The sequence below is a fragment of the Lolium rigidum genome, chromosome 3, assembly GCF_022539505.1.
Source record: "Lolium rigidum isolate FL_2022 chromosome 3, APGP_CSIRO_Lrig_0.1, whole genome shotgun sequence".
NCBI lineage: Eukaryota > Viridiplantae > Streptophyta > Magnoliopsida > Poales > Poaceae > Lolium > Lolium rigidum.
Window position 1 is genome coordinate 335,745,446 of NC_061510.1, and position 23,047 is coordinate 335,768,492.

Genomic DNA, 23,047 nt, shown 5'->3' on the forward strand with positions numbered 1-23,047 from the left:
CATCACCGGAGGCATCTGCCGGAGTAGTTCATCCCTAGACTATAGATCCATAGCAGTAGCTAGATGGTTGTTTTCTCCAATTTGCGCCTCATGTTTAGATCTTGTGAGCTGTCTATCATGATCAAGATTATCTTTATGTAATGCTACATGTTGTGTTTGCTGGGATGTGATGAATATTGAATACTATGTTGAGATCGATTATATACTTGTCATATGTTATTTGTGATGTTGTGCATGCTCTATGTTGCTATTAGTTGCTCTGGCGAAGTAAATGCTTGTGACTCCAAGAGGGAGTATTTATGCTCGATAGTAGGTTCATGCCTCTAGTTTTCTGGAAGAGTGACAATAACTTCTAACATTGTAGATGTGTTGTTGCTACTAGGGAGAAAACAACAATATTTTATCCAAGGGTAATTATATTGCCTACTTGACACACATTGCTTAATACGATAATCTGTTGCTTGCAACTTAATACTGGAAGGGGTTCGGACGATACTTAGAAGGTGGATTATTAGTCATAGACGCGGTTGGATTACGGTCTATGTATTAGTTGTAATACCCAAACGAATCTCATAGTAATCATCTTTTCATGTATGGTCTTTATTCTGTCAATTTCCCAACTGTAATTTGTCCACCCAGCATGTTATTTATCTTTATGGAGAGACACCTCTAGTGAACTGTGGACCCCGGTCCTTTCTTTTACACTGGAAATACCTGTTCTTGTTATTGCCAACTCCCACGGAAACAACTCTTTTACTGTTCTCTTTAATTTATCTGCAAACAAACATCTCTTTTCACACTATACATTTAATCCTTTGTGTTCAGCAAAACCGGTGAGATTGACGACCTCACTGTAAGTTGGGGCAAAGTATTTTGATTGTGTTATGTGCAGGTTCCACGTTGTTGTTGATGTTGGTAGTGCGCCCTGCCACTAGTCAGCTAGCAACACCTTCAGAAGTCACGTCATTCTCCTACTGGTCGATTAAACCTTGGTTTCTTACTGAGGAAAAACTTGCTACTGTGCTCAGCATACCTTCCTCTTGAGGTTCCCCAACGGTGTGCAATCTGCGCTCATCACCCGCCCCTTTCACGAGCTGGGGCGCACGGGTAAACAACTCGTTCGGCCAAGGCCTACTATTGAGAAAGAAGACAAAGCATGCTAACTGGATCTAGTAGAACCGTGTTCTAGACTGAGTGACGTTCCCCAGAGTCAATAAAGTATTCGAGAAATCTGCCATATTTGTCCACACCTAAATCTGGCCCAACAGATCAAGAGGTAGCCCCCCACCCAATACAAATAGGCCGTCAGCAGCTCAACCCAAAATAGTTTTACGAAATAAACCTTCGTTGTCATCAAACCTGCTCATTTTGTACCTGTGGGCCCGACAGGAATGGCACCAAGGACCCACGTAGGCCCGACATATTATGTAGGCCCACCAAGCTCTGGCATGCGAGCCACGCGTCGAGAATTGACACATCTTTATGTGGGCCCGATGGGAATGGCACCTGGTACCCATGTATGACCGACAAAGTATGTAGGCCCATGAAGCTCTCACATGCGGTCCTACCAATCTCTGACATACGGGCCCACTAGGGACCCACGTAGACCCGACATATTATGTAGGTCCACCAAGCTCTGATCTGCGGGGCCATGCGTCCAGAATTGACGGCAAGCAGACACTTGTGCTCGCACGTGCCCCAGAAAATGGCATGGGAACTGACATGTGGAGCCCATGTTGGTCGTACTGATAGGTATGGTCCACTTTGCATGCTGGGAGGCTGTCGGAACGGGCGGCCCCACACAGGAGGGTCGTGTCCGTACCTGACATGCGGGCCCGAGTGCTGCATGTCAGGTATATGTGTGCACATAGTGGGTGTCTCCCCTTACAAATATGGGTCCCAGTGCTGCAGGCCTTGGACTGTTGTGCGGGCAGACAAAAAAATACGTGAACAAAAGCGTGCAGAGTGTGGGTCGGGTGTTTCCACCGGCCCGAAGCCCAATTCTTGTGACGCCCCCCTGCCGACTCCGTAGTTCGGGCTGCCGACCTCCCGCGACGCTCATTTCTGCACAATCGTTGATGTTTAGAGCTCGCCTGTCACTAATTTTTGGAGCCGAGCGGCCAAAACGTCACCTGTGACGCGAAAATGCGCCACCATCATAGAAAAATACATTCGCTGACGGATTTCTCAAACGTCAGCCCCATACCATCATTGAAGCCCCAATTATTTGTAGTGATCCCCAATAGGAAAAGTGAAAGTTTTTCATGTTGTCCCGGTATGGATGGCTTATAGTTGAGATGCACATCTCCTTTGGTCCTTTGTACATGTGACATGAAGGTACCCCGTTACGATAATTGGTTAAAACATGTATGTCGAAAGGTCTTGGTAACCCGGAGTTGAGTAATAAGAGGTGTAGTCCTTAGCATTCAAGAAAGTGAGGCAACATTTACTCATAAGAGGTCAAACTCATGACACATAGATATCTTTATACATGAGATACTTCGTACCCCATCCTTATTATTATTGTTGACATGAATTGCATAGCTCAAAACCATGTTTTATGCTCTATACTTTTTATTTTGTTGGAGGTTTAGCACATGCATTTCCTGCTTACTTTCTTGTGTGCAAGAGTCAAAAGAAATATTCCTAAAAAGAGAAGACACAACGTCTTCCAACAATTCCATAGGATCATCTTAAGCATGATTTATGATTCATAATACTTGTCATTCATGTTATTTACAATGCTATTTACTTTATGCATGCTATGTAGAATGTAAGAGTTATCACTTTATGAGTTTATGTTACTTGTTTTTATTCTTTATTGATTGAACCTTGTGATACTTTGCATGATTTATAAGCTATATATTATAAACTTCAAAGTTCATGTTAGTTTTATCACCTTTATGCTCGGGACGAGCAAAGGTTAAGCTTGTGGATGTTGATGCATGTAAAATGCATACATGAACTTTATCCTTTATCATATTGAATTCCCACATATGTGCAACATATATGATGATAATACCATGTTTTACATTGATTTATGGGGATTTACCAATGATCCCCTTTATTTGGTTTAAAACCCTGCAGAACAGGAATACCCTATTTCGCGTATTTTTCACTTTCAGAGACCTATGCAGAGTCAAATTGAGCTGAGATTTTTGGAGCATCATTTTTTCACCGGGAGGAACATAATGTACTTTTGGAGCGCACCTGGAGAGGCCCTAGGAGTGAACGATGCCATGTGGCGCGACCCAACTTTCTAGCTGCGCCACCCACCTCCGTTCACACCTTGATCGTTTGATTGCCCTGATTCTTTCGCCCACCGACGTATTTTGCCCTAAAAGGACTACATATATGACCCTGAAGAGTTCTCGGGAGGAGAGCACCGTAGAAAGACAGAAACACCAAAATGGAGGCTGCTGAGAGGATTGGAGGGGGTAACTCCACCGGGATCACCGCTGGAGGGATCTCCACCTTCTCCAACATCTTCATCATCATCACCATGACCAAGAGGGAGTAGTCCACCTCTGGACTACCAGTTTGTGGTAATAGCTTGATCTATTTCTCTTCAAACGTATTATACTCAAATAATGATGATTGCTTACATGTAGTAATAAATAAAATTCCTAATTGGATTCTACAGGGCATCTGCATATATTCATGATTTTATCATCAAAGTCATATACAATACATGAAAAATGTTCTCAATCATCTTAAGACAGAATTTGAGATTATATCAAATATTAATCAAGTTTACAACTTGAATATATTCCACTAAATATATCTATCTATACCTAATAATAAAGGAGCTAACGTTTTCTTGGTTTGGTCCGTCGCTTTACGCTTTGGTCAATCACAAAGTGCGTCTTCGTCCGTATTTCTTGGTCCTGTTTCCTTCGCCGTCGTGGGCTTCATACGTAGTAAGCCCCACTAGAACCCGATATGGAATCCTTTGTTCGTCATGTACGGTCCCGTAGAAGAGTCCGACTCGATTCTACAACCCGATCGAGATCGAGCATGTACTCAAATACCTAGGCGATGAAGTTCAAAACCACGATTAACTACGCCGCCTGGCCAATCCTCGAGACTCGATCGTGACTCCCCATGGACACCAAATCGGAGCTCCCCCGTGCTGTGAAGAGGAGGGCAAGACGAAGATGCATATAAAAAGGAATCGAGTCTCTCCACGAAAACCCACCTCAATTATCGTGATCGAAATTGTCATCCTCTCCCCCGATTTCAACAACATCGTTGAAGTGCTCCCGAGGACGGTGATCTGCTCGTAATTGTTGTCGTCTTGCCCGGTTTCAAGACCATCGTGCAGGTGCAAGTGCTCCCAAGGAGAGTGATCTGCATGTTGGAGCTGAGGAAACAACGCCGACACCGAAATCTCATACCAGTTCGTCGCCTCCACCCTCCCCTGACAACAACTGCAACCACTCGATGCTGCCTTCGTCCTCGGACAACAATTTCCAAATTCCAATCCCGGATGCGAACTACTCCGTACAACCCAGCACCAACCCCCTTTCTCCGTGGCGTCCTGCATGGACCCAACTTTCCCATCCCACGCGTGCGCACCACCATCAAGCAGACCGAGCCTCATCTTCTCGGACAGGTCCCGGCCGAGCCTGGTGTCCCGGCGCCACCCGCTTTGATGGACGGATACGGAGCGGAGCATCTGCCGTAGGTGGAGAAGGAGGGGCGTGCGGCGGGGCTTCACTGGTCCGAGGTCAGGAGGCGGGAACATACTTCTTGTATACGGTGTTGTGTGCCTGGAGCCGGAGGCCCGAAGGCAACAGACGCCGTGACGGCTGCCGTGCGTACTGGAGCACTTGTCGGCCTGGATCGGTGGTATGGATCCTCAAGCCATGCAGTTTTCCGTACGCAAGCTAGCTACTGGCGCCAACCTACAGCTTGTCAGCCCGTGATGTGAGTTCGATCGAGAAAGGCGCTTGCTGGATGAAACTTTCCATCAAGAGGAATCCATACATCAGCTAAAAATCTCACAAACTGTTCTACAGAAAGTTCACTTCAGCGTGGCAGAGGTGATCTCCAACTGATCGATTATAATCATAAATAACCACATTCATCCTTGACAGTGGATCATCCGTTGCATCGAGTTCGAATATCCTGAATTCCTGATGTCGTTCCTTGTCATGGCCAGAGAACACGAAAAGAAGTTTACATGTCTATGCTACAGTTAAGAATCTTTTTGTAACACGGTCATGGCCTGTCGTGGTTTGGGCTTTGGTCCCCAGTCAATAAGCACGAAGCTGTCTTGGCCTGATATTGGTGAAAATTCTAAAATATTACATGTTTGTGATGATATGTGAATATTTCAGCATAGTTACCATGTAAAAAAAATATGATTTTTTTATCAGCTGAGGATTTTGGCAGATTTGAACCTAAGGGTGAAGCAGGACGACTATTATCGCTGAGTGTGGTGTTGATGGAGATGACTGGTAATGGTGCCTGCTTCATATATTCTCCTCGGCTCCCTCGTTTAGTTTGCAATTTAAACTGCCTTGGTGTTTCCATTGATGCCCACATGATGAATGTGACCATGGATACAAAAGAGAAGAAGTGTATGTTGTTTGAGTATTTGTTTCACCCGATGCAACGCATGGGCAGTTTTCCTAGTCATCTGTAACATGGCCATAAAATTTGGGAGAAATTAAATATGGATAAAATCATATCAAATGATAAATATGGTCACAATATCCCTAATAGAAATACACTATCCATAGAGATACACTTTCTTCGTACATTGTTGCGGAAATTCAGTTCGGCTCTATATTCTGACTTTTTTTTTCGATTGGAGATGGGATAGGCCAGGCCCAACCCTGAGCCGAATTTAGTTTGCTAGGCCTATGAAGCAACCGCAAGTGAACTGTGAAGAATCAACTGGACTACATGTCCTTCGGCCCATTCTCTGTCGAAAAAACACATGTCCTTCGCCCCCCCTTCCTGTTTCCTCCTCCCCGCCGCCCGCCGCTGGCTTGCCGCCCCGCAGTTCCTCTTTGTCGACCTTGATCCAAAGGCAAGTAGACAACCACTATTTCTTGTAGTACCTGGAGGACGATTTTGTTTTTAAGTTTTTGTGAAAGGGGAAGATTTTCTGCTCTAATGCTTTCCTTTCTGTTGCGGCTTTGAAGGTTTTTGAAGCAAAAGCTCGGATTTTTCAACCATGAGCCTCCGGCGGTACGTGAATTTGGTGATGGCGAACCACCATCAAGGCATCTATTCGCTGCGCCGCCTCAACAGCGACAATTTCTTCTACCCGGCAAAGGAAGCAGCAGCAAAGGCGCGAGATCTGCCCAGACTTAAAAGAGTGCCGCCAGATGCTCTGTCTGCCTGGTTTGACAAAAAGAAGAAGAAGAAACATGCGGCAGCTCTCTCAAATAAGCAGCTGGAGACTACTATTCGGCCGCCGCCACCAATCTTCAGTGTCCGCCCGTCGACGTGCCCTGTGACCGATGGTGAGTATAACCGGCTGCACTCCTTTCCTCTCTCCGGAACCAAGATCTTCTTCGCCGACAGCGGGAAGCGCACCACCTTGTACGACATCCAGACCCGCTGCTCGATCAGCACGCCCTGCCTCCATGCGCCCAAGGACTTCCCCGTCGCCCTCTCAATACCCAGTCCTGGACCTGAAGGCGAGCAGGACCAGGACGGCGGCAGCCTGTACATCATGGACACGCGCCTCAACCCGAGTAATGCCACTCCGTTCGAGGCCCTCATCTGGCGTGATTGCCCAGTTGACCACCTCACTGCCCACAAGACATGGCAGTGCGAAGCCCTACCACGGCCGCCCTTCTTCCATCACCAACTTGACGTGCATACCTCGGTATTATCTTATGCTCTGGTGGGCGACATCATCTGCGTCTCTCTGACCAGCGTTGGCACATACTGCTTCGACACGGTCAGCCAGAAGTGGAGCCTGGCTGGTGACTGGCTGATGCCCTTCTCCGGCAAGGCTGAATACGTCCCTGAGCTCAAGCTCTGGTTTGGCGCCTCTGCTGGTAATCACCAGCTCCCATGCGCTGCTGACCTCTCCCCTATCCTGGGAGGGCATGCTCCGAAGAAGCGCTATGTTTGGGGGGATCCACATCTGCCGGGGGACTGGCTCCCGGATCTGCTTAATCCAGCCAACATTGTCAGCTTAGGTTCCGGTAGGTTTTGTATCATCAACTTCTTCCGAGATATGGGAGGCTGCTGCACCTCTTGTATGGATGGACCATCAGCTGCAGATGGCAGCCCAATTGTTGTTTTCTCTGGTTTGGAAGTGTTGGCTGGCAATGGCAAAGACAGTACCAGTGACAGTGACAAAGACAGTTGCAGCGACAAGGGCAACGGCAACAGGCTCCGCATGATTAAGCACAAGTCTAGACTTTGTAGAGATACCGACTCCCACTCCATCGAGTCAGTACTCTGACTGTCTTTGCTTTGAATCTATGCAAAGTTGCCATGAGAGACTACCTAATGTGTGTGCTTGAATAATCTTGGGACACTGATTGTATGAAACCACCATAAATCGTTCTCGATGCTTATTTGAGGGGCTGATTTGTATTGCAGGATTGTCTTCAGATTTACTACTGAACAACTAATTTATAGCAGCTTGTGCATGTTTTCCATCTATAACTATGCCGATTGGCAGTTCCTTCCTCCTACTTGAAGTATTGTCTTTGAAGTGTTTTGTGCGACTTGACCTGCTGTTTTAGAAGTAGAATATACTAAAACTTGTGTATGTTTCTCGTCTATAACTTTGCAGTTTGAATTTGTTGTCCTGCTTGTGTCAAATGATGTCATTTAATGCAAAAAATGGATTTTTGTTTCAAGAAGTACTTGCCCGCTTGTATCTCAACTATCGGATCGAGTTGGAGATGTGCAAACCTCCTCTTCTTGCACAAATAGTACTAATGTGTTTTGAGTTTGTCTGCAAGTATATATTGAAATTTCATACATGGGACTGGAACTGTGCTGTCATTTTTTGTTCTGCTTTAGTACCTGACTTGTGGTGCTGATGTTTTAGGAGTATGACACGAGCTTTGAGTATGCTTCTGGTCCACTTTGATCATGCTTGTTTACACGCTGGATTGTGCTTTTCCTATAGGATGTAAGTGGTTGGGTAATGTCGAAACTGATTGTTGTTTCTGGGTGGAGTACATCCAGATCTCGTGCTTGTCTGGATGCTGTATGGTTACCTTCAGCTGCCTGTGTGCCTTCTAGTAGGCCCTTTCTCATCGTTATACCTATTGAGGACTGTATACAGTACATACATACTTCTATATGTTGTTTCTGCATGTTTGTACTATACTACAATTCGCAATTCAGTTGATCCGTGATTATAATTCTTATTAGTTAGCTTCATTGTGGTTGTTATGAGCACTGTGGATGTGACTTTGGATTTCACTTGCATGTTGCACATTCTTCATGCATTGGACTACCTTTTATCAAATTATCAGGATGTAACACTGTGCGGTGATGAGCTGATTTGGTGATAGATTCTGCCATATGCTCCTTGTCATTTTCCTGAAGAAAGGGAGCTTGAGCACTGGACATCAGGTTAAGGAGATTCAGACTGCATCAAATTGGAAATGTTTGACAGAAGGTTCATCTTTATGTTTACCTGTAACATTCGCAATCCTGTTTACTAGAGTGACCTCGATTTATTCCTTGATTAACTGTACAAAGCCTTTCCTTGTTACATTCTGTAATCATTTCATGTTGAAGCGTGTAAATTCTCAAAAGGACAGGGATGCCATTATGGATGAGTTCAGAGGTGGATCAACTCGTGTTCTAATCACAACAGATTTTAAGTTCAAGAGCATTGCTGTTGTCGGTGGTGCTGATGGAACAAGCCCTTCAAAAATGATAATAAGGATTTAGTTCTTACAAGTTGTCGCGGGAACTTTTAGTAGTTAAAACATCCTGCACAGGAACTTTTAGTAGTTAAAACTTCCCGCACAGTACTTGAGATGTTTGTTTTACTTGCGCTAGAAAAAGGGCGCGCTCCGCGGGAGCGCCCGTCGCGTTTCTTGCGAAGCCAACACATGTCGGCGCGTGGTGCGATTGAATGGACCATGGTGCGACTTACGGGGCGGGGGGAGGGGGGGTGGGAGGGTGAATGGTCGCTACTCAATTTTATATCTTTTTTTACTTTAAGCGAGGCAGAAGTTAAGGTGGTAACTTTGATGACTATGATGATCCTAGTATGATGCGACACAAACCACAAGTAAAGGAAACGGTAAGCGGGTAAAGAGAGGGAGCGGGACAACCGGGGTAGCGGAGACGAGACGCGAGGTTTGTTTCCCGCAGTTCCTTCCACAAGAGGGAGTACGTCTGCGTTGAGGAGGTGTGGACAGCAAAGGTCCAACGGCCACACAGGCCTCACCTTCCTCGAGAAAACCCCACGAAGGAGCTTTCCCTTCTCCACTAATAAGGCCGGTCGAGGCGGCGGTTACTTCACAAGGTTGGGGCGAGCTTCAGAACGACAGAGGCTCCCAACACCCTATGGGGCTAGCACAACTCTAAGCTAGCCTCCATAGGAGCCCATCTTTAGCAGATCCCACAAGACGAACCCTAACATCAAGATCCACTAAGGACTAGGTGGTATTGGTGAAATCTATTTTAGTAGAACTATAGATCTGGACCTCCTTCACCACTCCTCAAAATATGAGCAAGTTTGGATGGATGGGGAGGGAGATCCTCAAGGATTTGAGCTCAGCAACAATGGAGGAGAGAGAGAAGACTTAAATCGAGCTGGGGAAGAATGCCCCTTTTATAGGGGCCCACGAATCCAACCGTTATCCACAGATTCGCACAACCAGTACTACCGCTTTAGGGAGCGGTACTACCGCTTTTGTTCAGGCAATGGCTCTTGTGAGTGACACGTGTGGCTCAACCGGTACTACCGGTACCGGCACCGGTATGGTACAAGCCTTGTCGGGCTGGAGATTCCCGAGGCCAGGGAATCGAGTTCCCTGACCCCGAGTCGGGCCGCTCTTAAATACGCCCGTGGCCCACGCTCCTCTTCTTCCTCCTTCGATTTCTGTTAGCTCAGTTCATCTCCTCTCTCTCATTTTTGCTCTCAGCTCCACCTCCATTTTATCTCATTTAACAACGATTTATCCAGCATTTTGTTGTTGTTTGACCACAAAATGCTGTAGAATCACCTGATCCATAGATGGGTTAGTTTTTGAGGCGTTTTGGTGGAGGTGCTGTTGGAGGAGGTGGTGGTGGTGGTGGAGGAGGAGGAGGAGCTGGTGGTGGTGGTGCTGTTGCTGATGTGTGATGGTGGTGCTGATGCGTGGTGGAGGAGTGGGCTGCTAACGGAGTTGTTTGGCACGCTTCAAGGATAAACCCTAATCCCTGATATTAGATGGTATAATCATGCATGTTGCGTTTGTTAGATTGGCAGATTAGCTGATATATGTACCGGTAGAAAATATTTATGTAGTTGGTCGTCGTTGGTATTTTTATTTACTTACGAGGGCATGTGATAGTTTTTTTTACGAGTCTGTAGTTTTTATAGGTGAGCAAATATGTCAGATAGAGTAAAATTTGTTGTTTACTTCGGTAACGGCACAGTCCGAACAACTTCGATGGGAGCTGATCTAAGCGAGTTTCAGTATGAGGAGTTGCATTTGTCAAACCCAAAAACATGGCGGGTTTGTCAGTTGAAGGAGTGATTGACCGTAAATTTCGGGCTTAATCCCGAAGCATACACTGTTGGTGTGCATGCTTTGTGAAGCAGCTCAAGTACCCAAATATTCTGGCGGTTGAAGCCGATTGAGTGGACCTCTCAGTGGGTGCACTGGTTAGAAGCGTGTGAGCGCAGGGGACGCCTTAATGCTTCCCGAGGCGAAGGAGGTCAATTCCCACGAAGGCGAGGGTGAGTTCCATCTACTTTCCCAGCGTCCACCATGGCCATTTTCCGGACTTGTCGCCGCGTTCTTCTACCGCTTGCGCCTCAGCAGTTCTTTCCCTTAGTCTCTTCCTTTCCGCTTCACGAGCCTCCATGCGCACCTCTTCCTCTGCAAACCGACGTGCAACCTCATCATCCATCCTCTTCTGATTCATCTCACGATTTCGAGCTTGTTCCACCCTTAATTTCCGGATCAGCCTCTCTCACTCTGCTTTAGCATTAGCACGAGCCTTTTCCTGACGCTCCTCCTCAAAGAACGTTGCCCACGCACGCCGGTGTTTCTCCTCAACCTCCTGGCGTGCCCAATCCGGCTTCCGTGCCTATCCAGTGAAACCATTTGCATAGGGGCGGGGGAAACTGTAACACAAACAGTAACATTAAACCACATTCATAAATAAATTTATGATTAAATAAAATTATGTCAAAACATACCGGCGGTCTGGTGGACGACGAAGCTGAACTTCGGGGTGGATCATGCTCATAGTTCGCACACAAAAAATAGTTGTCATGTAATTAAATGTGGTGATTAGAGGTGATGCAGTGCTTAATATAAATCATATGGACACTGGTAGTGATTTTGTAGAAAAGATGCTGGTTGGTACACACTAAATATGATCCTTTCATGTCACTCAGGGTGCAAGTGGTGCAGTTAATGCAATCACTCTTCTCGTGATATTTCTGTATCCAAGGGAACTAGTACTAAACTTGCACTTCTTCATTCCTGTTCCAGCTGCATTCATGGTGAGAGGCTTTTACTTTTGTTTAAAAAAACTGTTCCACATGACATGAGCATGCTAGGTACTACTGAAAACAGAATTTGTTTGACTTTACTTATTTCAGGGAACTCGTATGATTGGTACTGATTTGTGGAGGATGAAGAAGGTACTCCCTTCTTTTCAGAATGTATAGCATTTTAGCCTTTTGAGAAATGCCACAATGCAGTGCATTAATGCACCTTTGCGCCAATCTTTTTTGGGTCATAACTTATTCCTTTCATTTTCTGCATCATCCCTCGTGCTTCATGTTTTGTCCGCTTTCTTTGTCTGTTGTGAAAGATGATTTAACTCTAATCTCTATTTCTTACTAGTCTTTCATGTATTTAATCTCTATTAAATCTGGGTACCAAACATTAAATTCTAGTAAAAAGTGAATGTTATTGGTGCCACTCTTGCTTGTGTTCATTGGCCATGAGTTTGGACAGCGTCACTTCTACTTTCATCTGTTGTTACTCGGAGCATGGGAATTTGTGAATTGGACTTCCTAACCATATGATACGACTCCTGGTCATTGACCTGTATTGGGAGACCCAATATTCGCACCTAGGAAGATTGGCAGTACTTCTAAATTCACATCGATATGATTAATTTGCATTACTGACTAATGAAAGGAATAAATTATATAACCATATAATATTTATCTTTTTTCTTGGCTGTAGTCTCTCCTGTTTCTGATTGTATCTTTTGCACCTTTTGCTTTAACTTTACTCTTCATGTTCTGTCTGAAATCTGCATATTAATCGAATGTCATTGATGACCTGACACCCAAGTTTGATTCATGTTCTGATAACCATGAACTCTTCATGCTTTTCTGGTCTAGAATTCAACCAACTGATGACTGTTCATTTTTTAAGGGTCGGGGTCGGGGTCATGTGTCAAGTTCTACTCATTTAGAGTAAATGACACCCGAAGTACACCATCTTGCGTCCAATGTGATAGTTTGGTACATCATCTTGCAAACCGTGAGACCGCCGTCCACCATCTTTCGATTTGCGTGATGGTTTGGTCCTGGCCAATCAGGAGGCGACGCGTGGATGGCCAGGTGGTTTTTGTCGCTCGTGCATGGTTTTGCTAATACCCCCTGGGAAATTGCTGCACCGTGTTTTGGTCCATCCCCCGTTGCTTCTCTGTTTCGTCCCCAACCAACCTAGGTCGTAGACGGCGACGGCGGCGGCGATTTGCACGGTGACGGCGACGTAGTGCTGGGTGGCGTACTGGCGGAGGCTGGGCGAGGGAGCGCTAGGAGGCGGAGCGGGGGAGTGTTGTCTGCAAGGTCACCGGAGGCGATGGCGCCGATAGGGGGCGCGTCGGCCGTCGATGCCGGCGGTGGCGGTGGCGGAAGCACATGGGCGGAGGAGGAGTGGAAGGAGACCTCCGTCGTGTACTACCAGCCATCGCCGAGGAGGACGCTGGTAATTTCTCTCTGTTCGCCGTGAATCATCTGCATTGCTCTGTTTTGGGCACCTTCCAATTTACCTCACTTGTTGTCTGAAAATCTAGAGCAAATTGTTGTTTTGTAGGATAAAATAGAAGATGTAAACCAGGTGCATCATAGAAGGTTGAATGTGAGGGAAATTGAGGAAGAAAATATGCTCCTTTTAATGAGATTGAATGAATTAGAGGATGAAGTAAGGAAGAGGAAGGCAGGGAAGAAGGCTATGCAAATAGAACATAGGGAGGAGCTTAGAAGTAGAGATAGGAGAGAGTTCTTGTTTCTCATAATTGTAGCTAGTTGTGTAGCTTTGTATGTTCTTTCTGCTTTGATGAAGGGCTTTCATTGAGTCAACTTGTACTGTTTATATGATGAAATAAAATTTCCTTGAGGTTGGCTGCTTACTGAAATTGCATTGTTCAGTACATAAATGCATCCTTGTCATATGCATTGTTCAGTAAATAACCAGAAAACAAGTTCATCTCATGCTTTGATCAGTACATAAATGAAGCAATGTCATATGCATGGTTCAGTAAATAACGAGAAAACAAGTTCATCTCATGCATTGTTCAGTACATAAATGAAGCAATGTCATGTGCTGCTAGTTGTCAGCTGTGGATGGTGCATTTTGACTCAAAGGCATCTCATGTGCATTGTCATCTGCACTGATTTGTTCATTCAAGTCTGGAAATGCATTGAGGTCAATCATGTCATCACCAAAACACATGTAGTACACACTTGCCGGGGCTCTCGTTGCATAGCCTCTTCTTGATCTTCCTCTCGGCAACTTGGTGTGCAGTTCCACTTGTGCTTGCTTCAGCTGATCTTTTTCTGGTAGCACATGTAGATCTCCCCCTTCCTCTCCCTCTTTGTTCATCAGTTGATGCACCCCTTCCCCTTGTTGCTCTTCCTGTGTCAGCACTTCTCCCCCTTCCTCTTCCTCTTTCTTGCTGAGTTGATGCACCCCTTCCCCTTGTTGCAGTTGCTGCTCTTCCTCTTCTTGTTGATGTAGTTAAATTGTGCCTTCCTATAGGGATGCTTTCTCTAGCTGCTACCACAAAATCACTCTCTGGTAGTGGTTGTTGCACTGTAGCAGGTGGTACATTGTTTGCTGCCTGCATTTTCCATTTTACAGTTTATTAACTGTCATGAATTATTCACTGGAGACAGTTGCAGAAAATTAATTTGTATACCTCTTGGCCCATCATATACACCATGTTGTCCAGTGTATTGGAAGGGTCTAGTCGTGGGTCAAGTGCTTGGGGGAATATGCTCTGCAGAGATTAAGACAAAATGGTAAGAGCTTGGCAAAGGCAACCTAGGAACCATAAAAAGCAGGCAAGGCCAGCCTGCTGAATGACTATGCAATGACAACCAAGTGAATGACCATGCAATGACACAAGGGTGATTTTAAATTGAAGTGAATCTCCTGCCAATGATCAATGAACAGATCATCATCTCCTTCCTCTGCATCATAGTCACTGTCATATATCTCAAAGTCACTTCCACTGTCAGAGTCATCATCCAAATCAGCCAGAGTTTCTTGCTCAACTGTCTCAACAGCTACAAGTGATGCCTCAGATAGAGCAGGTCTTGACCCAGATGAAGCTGGTCTAGCAACTGATGAAGCTGCTCTAGCAACTGATGAAGCTGGTCTAGCAAGTGATGGAGCTGGTCTAGCAACTGATGAAGCTGGTCTAGCAACTGATGGAGTTGGACTAGCAACTGTTGGAGCTGGTCTTGTGATTGCTGCTCTTGCAACATTTTTCCTCACAAGCTCAGCCCTAATAGTTCCAAGAAAATCTGTGTGATCCACAAATATGGCCAGAGTGTTATCAGTAGCAGCTGCTTTCCTCATCTCATTCATGTCTGCATCACTGACAATTGGCAGCAAACCATCTTTCAGATTTTTTCCAGGAAACAACCAATACACATGTACTTTATGATCCCTCAAACAGCCAAGCATTCCCAGAATTTCATCAAGTACTATGTTGGACCAACTATGAGCACTGAGATAATCAAACACTGAAACTCGTATCATCAACATACGAAGCCTTTCTCCCAATCCACGAGAAAAATCCATTGTGGCATACTTCTAAAGAGAAGTACCCCTGAACCAGTTACATTATGCACCACTGAAAATCAAACAATGATAAATTAATGCTATCTCATGCACACACAAAGATTGGCAAACAAATACAGTCAGACAGAGCATGTAACACTTGCAGTCATAAAATTCAGAGTTAAGGATTCTACAAACGAACAGAATTTTGAAACTTTTTGATTCTACTCCATGCACAGGGGTTAAACTAAGCTTAACAACACACAATATGCAGCAATGGTGCTTTTGATTATCATATTGAACGAAAACAATGACATGTTCTTCCGCAAAAACTCGGCTACAAATGGCCAATGCAACCCACGGATTTGACTCCTATCAGCTGCTCTTGAACAAGTCGACGATGGTTCTTATACGGGGCCCATGACGCAAGGATTTGACGGACCTCCGAATCCATGGCGTCGACGGGCGCTACGGTACGAGCGGCGAACACAAGGCACGGGGAGACGAGAGGAGGGACTCGAGGAATAGCATACCGTAGGGAGGTGGATCCTCGTTCCACATCCGCTCGCGCAGCTCCGGCGGCATGACGGCGGCGCGACAGCTTCTCACGGCGGCGCGGAGACGACAGGGAGCAGAACTGGACGCGCGGAGAAGACGCAGCTGCCTAAATCAGCGCGCGGGGGGATCGGCGATGGTTCGGGCCGACCGGGGGGCTAAGTGCAAAACCATCCACGCAGCAGCGTGCGTTTCCATTGGCCACCTGGCATCCACGCGTCGCCTCCTGATTGGCCAGGACCAAACCATCACGCAAATCGAAAGATGGTGGACGGCGGTTTCACGGTTTGCAAGATGGTGTACCAAACTATCACATTGGACGCAAGATGGTGTACTTCGGGTGTAATTTACTCACTCATTTAGGTGGTGCCTTTGTCGCGGCGCTTGTGTGTGGAAAGCTGAAGGGCTGGATCTGATCTTGCAGCTTACTGATACGGTGATACTGATATGCCGTAAATACAAGGGCCTGCATGCCTCTACACTGGTGGCCTCTTGACTATAGTGTCGGTCTGATTCGTAGAACAGGCCACTCGTTGCCCAAGTTTCTCAGGTAGAAGTCCATAAACAAAGTCTAGATAACACCAGGTCAAAGATATCACCAAAAGACTAGTAGAAATCTTTGGATTCTAGCTTGGCAGGAACCATCCTCAAACGTGAAAGAAGTAGACCTGCGTTGGTTGCATCTCATTGCCTACTTATCTGTGTTAAATTTTAGTGCATATTTTTAATGATTTAATTGTACCGTTAGAAAGTACTTTGAGCATGCTGTGCTGTTGCTTTTATTTTAGCACGCTGTGCTGTTGCTGCACTGTGTATTTTGCAAATGCATTATCAGTGCGCGAGTTCTTGGGTCCTGGCCATGATCATGGCAAAGCTGTCACCTCTCCACACGCCAACAACCCTTGGTGTAGCAATGCCTAAGAGGCTAAGAAGCGGCTGGGCAAAGAGTTAGAGAAACAGGTATTATTTCAGATGCTACCCTGAGGCCTGAGCCAACAATGGTTTGGATCCTCATCTACGAGAAAACATGTGCATCATCTATTATTACTTCACCATACTAAGAGCATCTCCAACAGTCATTGTATCCAGCGTTGTATCAAAAAAAGCGACTAGTTTAGCGCGTGAGAGGCGTAAACTGATACTCCAACAGATGCTGCAACCGGTGCTGTAAAGTGGAGCGCGCTGTAAAAGCGCTATCTCGTGCACTATATCTACCGCGCCGGAAAGAGCGCGCGGTATAAATCGCGCGCAGAAACAACTACTCAGTTTTACAGCTCCAAAATTTAGAGCTTCTGGTGGAGGTGAATATGGCCTCACGCGAAACACGGATAGAGCGCGCTGCAAAGTACTTTTACAGCGCCAAAATTTAGCGCGACTATTAAAGATGCTCTAACTACACACTCTAGAGATTCTCCAAGGTGAATGCACATTTTTGTAAGATTCCAGTCCTGTCAGTACTTTACCCGTTTCAGTACAAAGTGGGACTGGAAATTCCAAGGGGGGCGGACTCTTCGGGGTTGAACCACCGGAGTATCCGGGGTAGAACTAACAGAATCTATGGACCACGAAAATTGAATGGTAACAACAAGAGGCAAATAGAATCCAACTAGAGATAATTAATGGGTATTTGAACTCTAATTCCTCATGAGCATGACATACCACATAGAGAACAAGTAGAGGGAAGAACGATAGCGAGGCTGGCCCACCGCGCGCCCCGATCAACAACGAGTAGACTAGGTTTTAGTTAAATTTAGCAATTTTCATTCAACTTTGCCATACGTAACTAAATTTGAATGGATTTTTCCATTTTAATTTGGTTCACCTCAACCCTTAAAAATTATAGGGGTTGCCGATGTGGGGCACCCCTCACTGCATCAAGGGATCGGAGCTACTACCAACGGCTCCAATAATATTGTATCGGTGCTGCTGCCGGCGCCTATTTAGGACTCGCCCGATGGAGATGCTCTAGCCTGTTGAGAGCATCTCTAGCAGATCCCATATAATGCTCCGGTCTGTAAAAATAGTGCTTATTTATGGATTTGGGTCGAAAAAAGTGCTAGAAGAGACTCCCTAAATTTGCCAAAACCGTAAAAATTTTTAGGGGGTCGGTAAACGCGGCCTCCCAACCCATAGAAGAAGAGGGTCAAAACGGGGGGCGATCCTCATCCCCGCGAGGCGTTGACGTCAAGACCAGTTTAGCCGTGCGGTGACATTTTAGCTCGCCCTCGCCCTTCCGCCTCTGCCGTTGTCACGCGCCAACTCAGATCCCGGCCGCATCTTTGTTCCCCATTCCGATTCTAGCTGGTAGAAACCCACCTGTCGCGCCGTCATACCGTCCACCCACCCCGGGAGGCCATCGACCGGATCCCAGCTGCGGTCGCCACCGCCATGGATTCCGACCGGCGTGGTAGGCTCTCCACCGCGTCGCTCGTGCACGAGAAGGCCGGTGTGCCGACGTGAATCGTTACGCCACACCGAATCGCCTCACTCCACCGCGATTTGACCGCACCCAAGGCGTCGCTACTGCTAATCTGCCGCCACCGCAAAGGTATGCATATCGCCTCCCTTTCGATGCATTCGATCGCAGCCGCGGCCATAGATACGTACTGATTCTGTCGTTGCGTATGTCGATGCGATTGAGTCCGTGCACGTTGTTTTTGATGGAGGATTTGTCGGACTCTGATGACTCTGATTTGGACGAGCTGCTCGATAACATTCAGCACCATTGGCTTAGGCATAGCAGTCGATAGTGTGGCACTTTTATTTAATTCATTGTGTTTTATATTCGTTGACGTGTGATTTGAACCATTATCTGTGTTCCAAACTATTTGTTTAATTATTTGGATTTGAACTATTGTTGTAATAAGGAGTATTGTTGTATTATGCGATGTTTAAAACTATCGAGTTTTATTTTATATTGCAATCATTTTTTGCATTTTTTTGCAAAAATGTGTCACATCTATTTGGTTAAACAATGCATATTATGGATTATACCGCTTTCGGTGTCTGGTCTGGGAAGGCATTTTTCGGTTCCTAAATCGCAAATTCTACGGTCTGTAAACGCACATTACGGTTTGCGATTAAATGGTCTGACCTGACGCGTCCTCCTGGCGCCATAGGTAGGTCCATTGATGCCCACACTGTATTCCGACCAGCGTTTTCCCGAGTCGGAGGAAGTCGCAACTGATCAAACCGAAAACCCCACCGGCCGGCGGCAAGAGCAGAGCAGAGCAGAGCAGCCTGGGTGGAAGCTAGGCAGAATGGCCATCCGGAGGCGGCTCCTGCGCGTCCTCCGCCGTGCCATCCCAAAGCCCAGACCCCCACCCACCCCCCGCCGCCGCTTCCTCCACACCCCCTCCCTCCTCGACGCCGTCGCCGCCGCCCCCTCCCCGTCGCCTAACCTCCTCTCGCGCAGCTCCGGCTCGCTCCCGCCGCTGAGTCCTGCGGCCGTGGAGGAGGCCGCCCCGACCGCCGCCGCGTACCTAGTCGAGCTAGCTGAGACAGTGCTCCCCGCGGCCCAGGTCGTCGCCGCGCTTCTGTCAGCATGGTGAGTGAGGGTTTCGGTTCTTTCCTACGTCTTCACTCTGCTCCGGCCTCCGGGTCCGGGGAGAAGAAAGCTTTTGCCTTTTTCGTCACCTTCGGCTTCTCGTGTCTCTCTCCCTAGGGTGCACTGGAGGTCGACCCCTGAAGGCCCTCATGGCATGGTGCTCACGCTCGTCGGCGCCAATGTCGCCGTCCACGCGCTCTGCCGCCTGGCGGATCCCAGCTTCAAGATGAACCATTTCGCGGTCAGTGCTTACACAACGCACAAGGGGCTTGTGCTCGATCTAGTTTCGCAGCTCCTGGTCTGGTGTCACTCACTCACCTGATGATTTCTTTTGATGGTGCGTCGTCATGGGCAGACTTCGCTGGACAATTTCGAGAGCGGCCGGCTGCACACCTTGCTCACCAGCGCTTTCACCCACATACATCTTGACCACCTCTTCAAAAACATGAGCACCTTCTACTTCTTCGGCTCAGACGTAAGATGCTCACTCTACTGCACGCCTTGTTTGTCAGGCTGAGTACCGCACATTCATAATTTCTGGTTTGTATGTGAGTTTTCACATATTAACAAGTGAGAAGATAAGTTGACAGCTGTTGGTATGATACACAGATAGCTCACTCCTGCTTTCCCAATTCCCCTGAGAGCAACCCCTTGCGGTAGAACATGCCGCTTTCTCTGAAAATCTAATGTAGTTTTTTTGCAATGCACGATTCCTTCTGCACAAGTTATCTTTCCTGTCCGCATTGCCAATCAGACCAATATCTTACAGAACCTACACTTATACATCACCTAGGAGATGCCTTAGTAGTACATGCTTGTAGTCTTGTAGAGAACCCCCCGTTGTTGTACTGGAAGTATGTTATCTACATTTCAAGCAAGTGTAGATCAATTAACACTCACTTGTTCCTATAAGAGATGCTGAAGTCATATGCTGGTGTTTTAAAAAAATATTATATGTGACAGGAGTGAATTAGCTCTAGCATGTTTTATCTGTTTTTTCTTCAGAGAAACGATAATAAACATTATTGTAACATAAACAATGCGGGCTTCTCGAAGTGATAAGATAATGTAAAACAAAGAGATCTCTAAAAAAACATGTAAGTGTATAACCATATAAGTGGTACTGGTATATGAAACTTGAGACTTGGAAATATATACTCCGTTTGACTGAATTCTCCAAGCTTCAACCAGATTCCCTAGGATTAATCAATATTATATTTCCATGTTTAAACCAACACGCTATCCTGGTTTTTAACTATTTGTTTCATTATTACCTTGAGTAACTAACGCTCACCATCTGTTTTGTGGTGACCAATTATTACCTTTCTTGCACATGTTGAATTTTGTTTCACTTTGTATGCACCAGATTGCCGGCATGTTTGGTCCTGCTTTTCTCTTAAAGTTGTATGTATCAGGAGCACTCACTGGATCTGCATTCTTCTTGGCAGAAATGGCTTGTCTAGCTCCACGGGAAGAGGTAACATTCTCACACCGACAACGTTTATAAATCAGGGACCTGGATTCCAAATCCTCGACATGACATTCAATTACATCTGATTATCACATAAATTCCAATGGCGTGATTATCTCTGATTTTGTACTTATATTTTCCCTTGTACTTTCCTGTGAGAAGGCTGGTAATCAGTCAGCTACCGGATGCCAGATAATCTTCTGGGATCTGGCTTTAAGATCTAAAACCCCGCATAAGATTCCATTTTTTTAAAATTTACTGTGATATTATTCCTAGCGTAATATGTACTGCTTCTATTGCAGGGTTTTGGAGGATGGAAAACTCCTATGCTTGTAAGTGATTTCTTGTCATCGTATATTACTAAAAAATTGCCCCAACCGGCCAATTATTTGTCATCCAGGAAATATTGAGTGTATGGTAAATGTGGTGATCAGAGGTGATAGAGTGATTTACTCTAATACAATATGAAAACCACAAAATAGATACCGTTGCTGATTTTGTGCAAAAGTTGTTACACGCTGAATATGGTCCTTTCATGTCACTCAGGGTGCAAGTGCTGCAGTTAGGGCAACAGTTTTTCTTGAGATTTTTCTGTATCCAAAGAGAATGTTGTACTTACACTTCTGCATTCCTGTTCCAGCTGCAATAGCGGTGAGAAGCTTATGTTTTCATTACAAAAATTATGTCAAACATATGTGTGCTAGGTAGTGAGAACACAAGTTGTTTAACTGACTTCACTTATTTCAGGGAGCTGGTTTCATTGGTGCTGATTTGTGGAGGGTCAAGAAGGTACTGGCTTCTTTTCAGAATGTAGAGCATTTTACGATTCTGAGAATTTCCAAAATGCATTCCGTTCTAGCCTCCCACTAGTGCACCTTTGCCTCATTAAATTTCTGGGTCATAACTTATTCTTTCATTTTCTGCACTACGCCTCATGCTTCAAGCTTTATGAGCGGGCACATATCTGCATTCCATTCCCAATGCACTTTCGCATGGAGACTCGAAAATCTTAAGCGACATCGTGAAGGCTCCTTGTTTTGTTTGAATAAACCTAGAATGCACTACATTTGTGAAAAAAATGTAGCATGTATATAACTTTAATCTCTATTTTATTTTATTTAGTTTATATATATATATTTAATCTCTATTAAAGCCGGGTACCAAGCAACTCTAGTAATAAGTGAATGTTATCTGTGCCACTGTTGCTTATGTTCATTGGCCATGAGTCTTGACCATGTCCGCTGCTACTTTCATCTATTATTAACCGGAACATGTAAATTTGTGAATTGCACGTGTGTGGTTCCTAACCATACGATTTCACTCCTGGTCTTTCATCGACCTGGGTTTGAAAATATGACTCAATATTCACACCTAGGGAGATTGGCGACAGTTCAAAATTCACGTCCATGTGATTAATTTGCATTACTGACTACTGAGTATATAACCATATGCTATTTATCTTCATCCCTGTTTGTTCTTGTATCTTCTGCACATTCCCAGTGATCATTGTTTTTATTATTCATGTTCTGGTAACCATGAATTCTTCATGCTTTTCTCGTCTACAATGCAACTAACTGATGCCTGTTCATTTTTTAGGGTCAGAGTGGTGTGGCAGGTTCTGCTCATTTAGGGGGCGCCTTTGTCGCAGCGCTTGTGTGGGCAAAATTGAAGGGCTGGATCTGATCATACAGCTTTACTCTTACTGATGTGCTGCAAATCCAAGGGCCAGCATGCCTCCACAATGGGACCTCTTCGGATTGAAATCTGTTGTTATTTGACTTGTGTGGGTCTGTGGGATGACTCGTAGAACATGCTACTCATTATCCAAGTTACTGAGGTAGAGGTCTTTAAACGAAGTCTAGAATTGTAGATAACATCTTGCCAACAAATTGGTCCAACTGATTTATCTTCAAAGGAGCCTTCCTAAACATGAAAGAAGTAGAAGTGCATTGTTAAATCTCGTGTTACTACTTATCTGTGTCAAATTCGAGTGCAAGTTTTGACACGAATTACTTGGAAGTAGGAAAACGCAGTGAATAAATCTGAAATTGTTCATGTTCACCTAAGATTCTTAACAAGCAATGAGCACCAGGCGAACCAGTAGCAGGGAACCCCACGACTGTTTGGCACAGGCCCTTGCCATCCTGGACATGAAGGACAATATCGGTTGAAGATATTATTATCTCAGATGCTACCCTGAGTCAACAATGGTTGGATCATCGTCCACAGGAATAGCATTAGCATGTGCCTCGTCTACAGACCCTTGAGAAATTCTCA

The 23,047-nt window shown here is 45.6% G+C and overlaps 1 protein-coding gene across 1 annotated transcript; it reads left to right on the forward strand.

Moving 5' to 3' along the window:
- Window positions 1-19,663: 19,663 nt before the first annotated feature.
- On the forward strand, window positions 19,664-22,499 carry LOC124700099 (RHOMBOID-like protein 12, mitochondrial). Its single transcript, XM_047232285.1, has 6 exons — window positions 19,664-19,774; window positions 20,666-20,776; window positions 21,073-21,102; window positions 21,317-21,421; window positions 21,518-21,559; window positions 22,367-22,499. Exons 1-6 carry the CDS (start codon window positions 19,745-19,747, stop codon window positions 22,451-22,453), a joined length of 405 nt encoding a protein of 134 aa, XP_047088241.1. The 5' UTR covers window positions 19,664-19,744; the 3' UTR covers window positions 22,454-22,499.
- The last annotated feature ends 548 nt before the right edge of the window (window positions 22,500-23,047 follow it).

Bases quoted from the DNA above. Each gene is read 5' to 3' on its own strand.
- LOC124700099 (XM_047232285.1), top strand. From the start codon at position 19,745: ATGAGCACCTTCTACTTCTTCGGCTCAGAC. The intron at 20,777-21,072 runs GTAACATTCTCA...CTTCTATTGCAG, and splicing joins GTCTAGCTCCACGGGAAGAG to GGTTTTGGAGGATGGAAAAC. The intron at 21,422-21,517 runs GTGAGAAGCTTA...CACTTATTTCAG, and splicing joins CTGTTCCAGCTGCAATAGCG to GGAGCTGGTTTCATTGGTGC.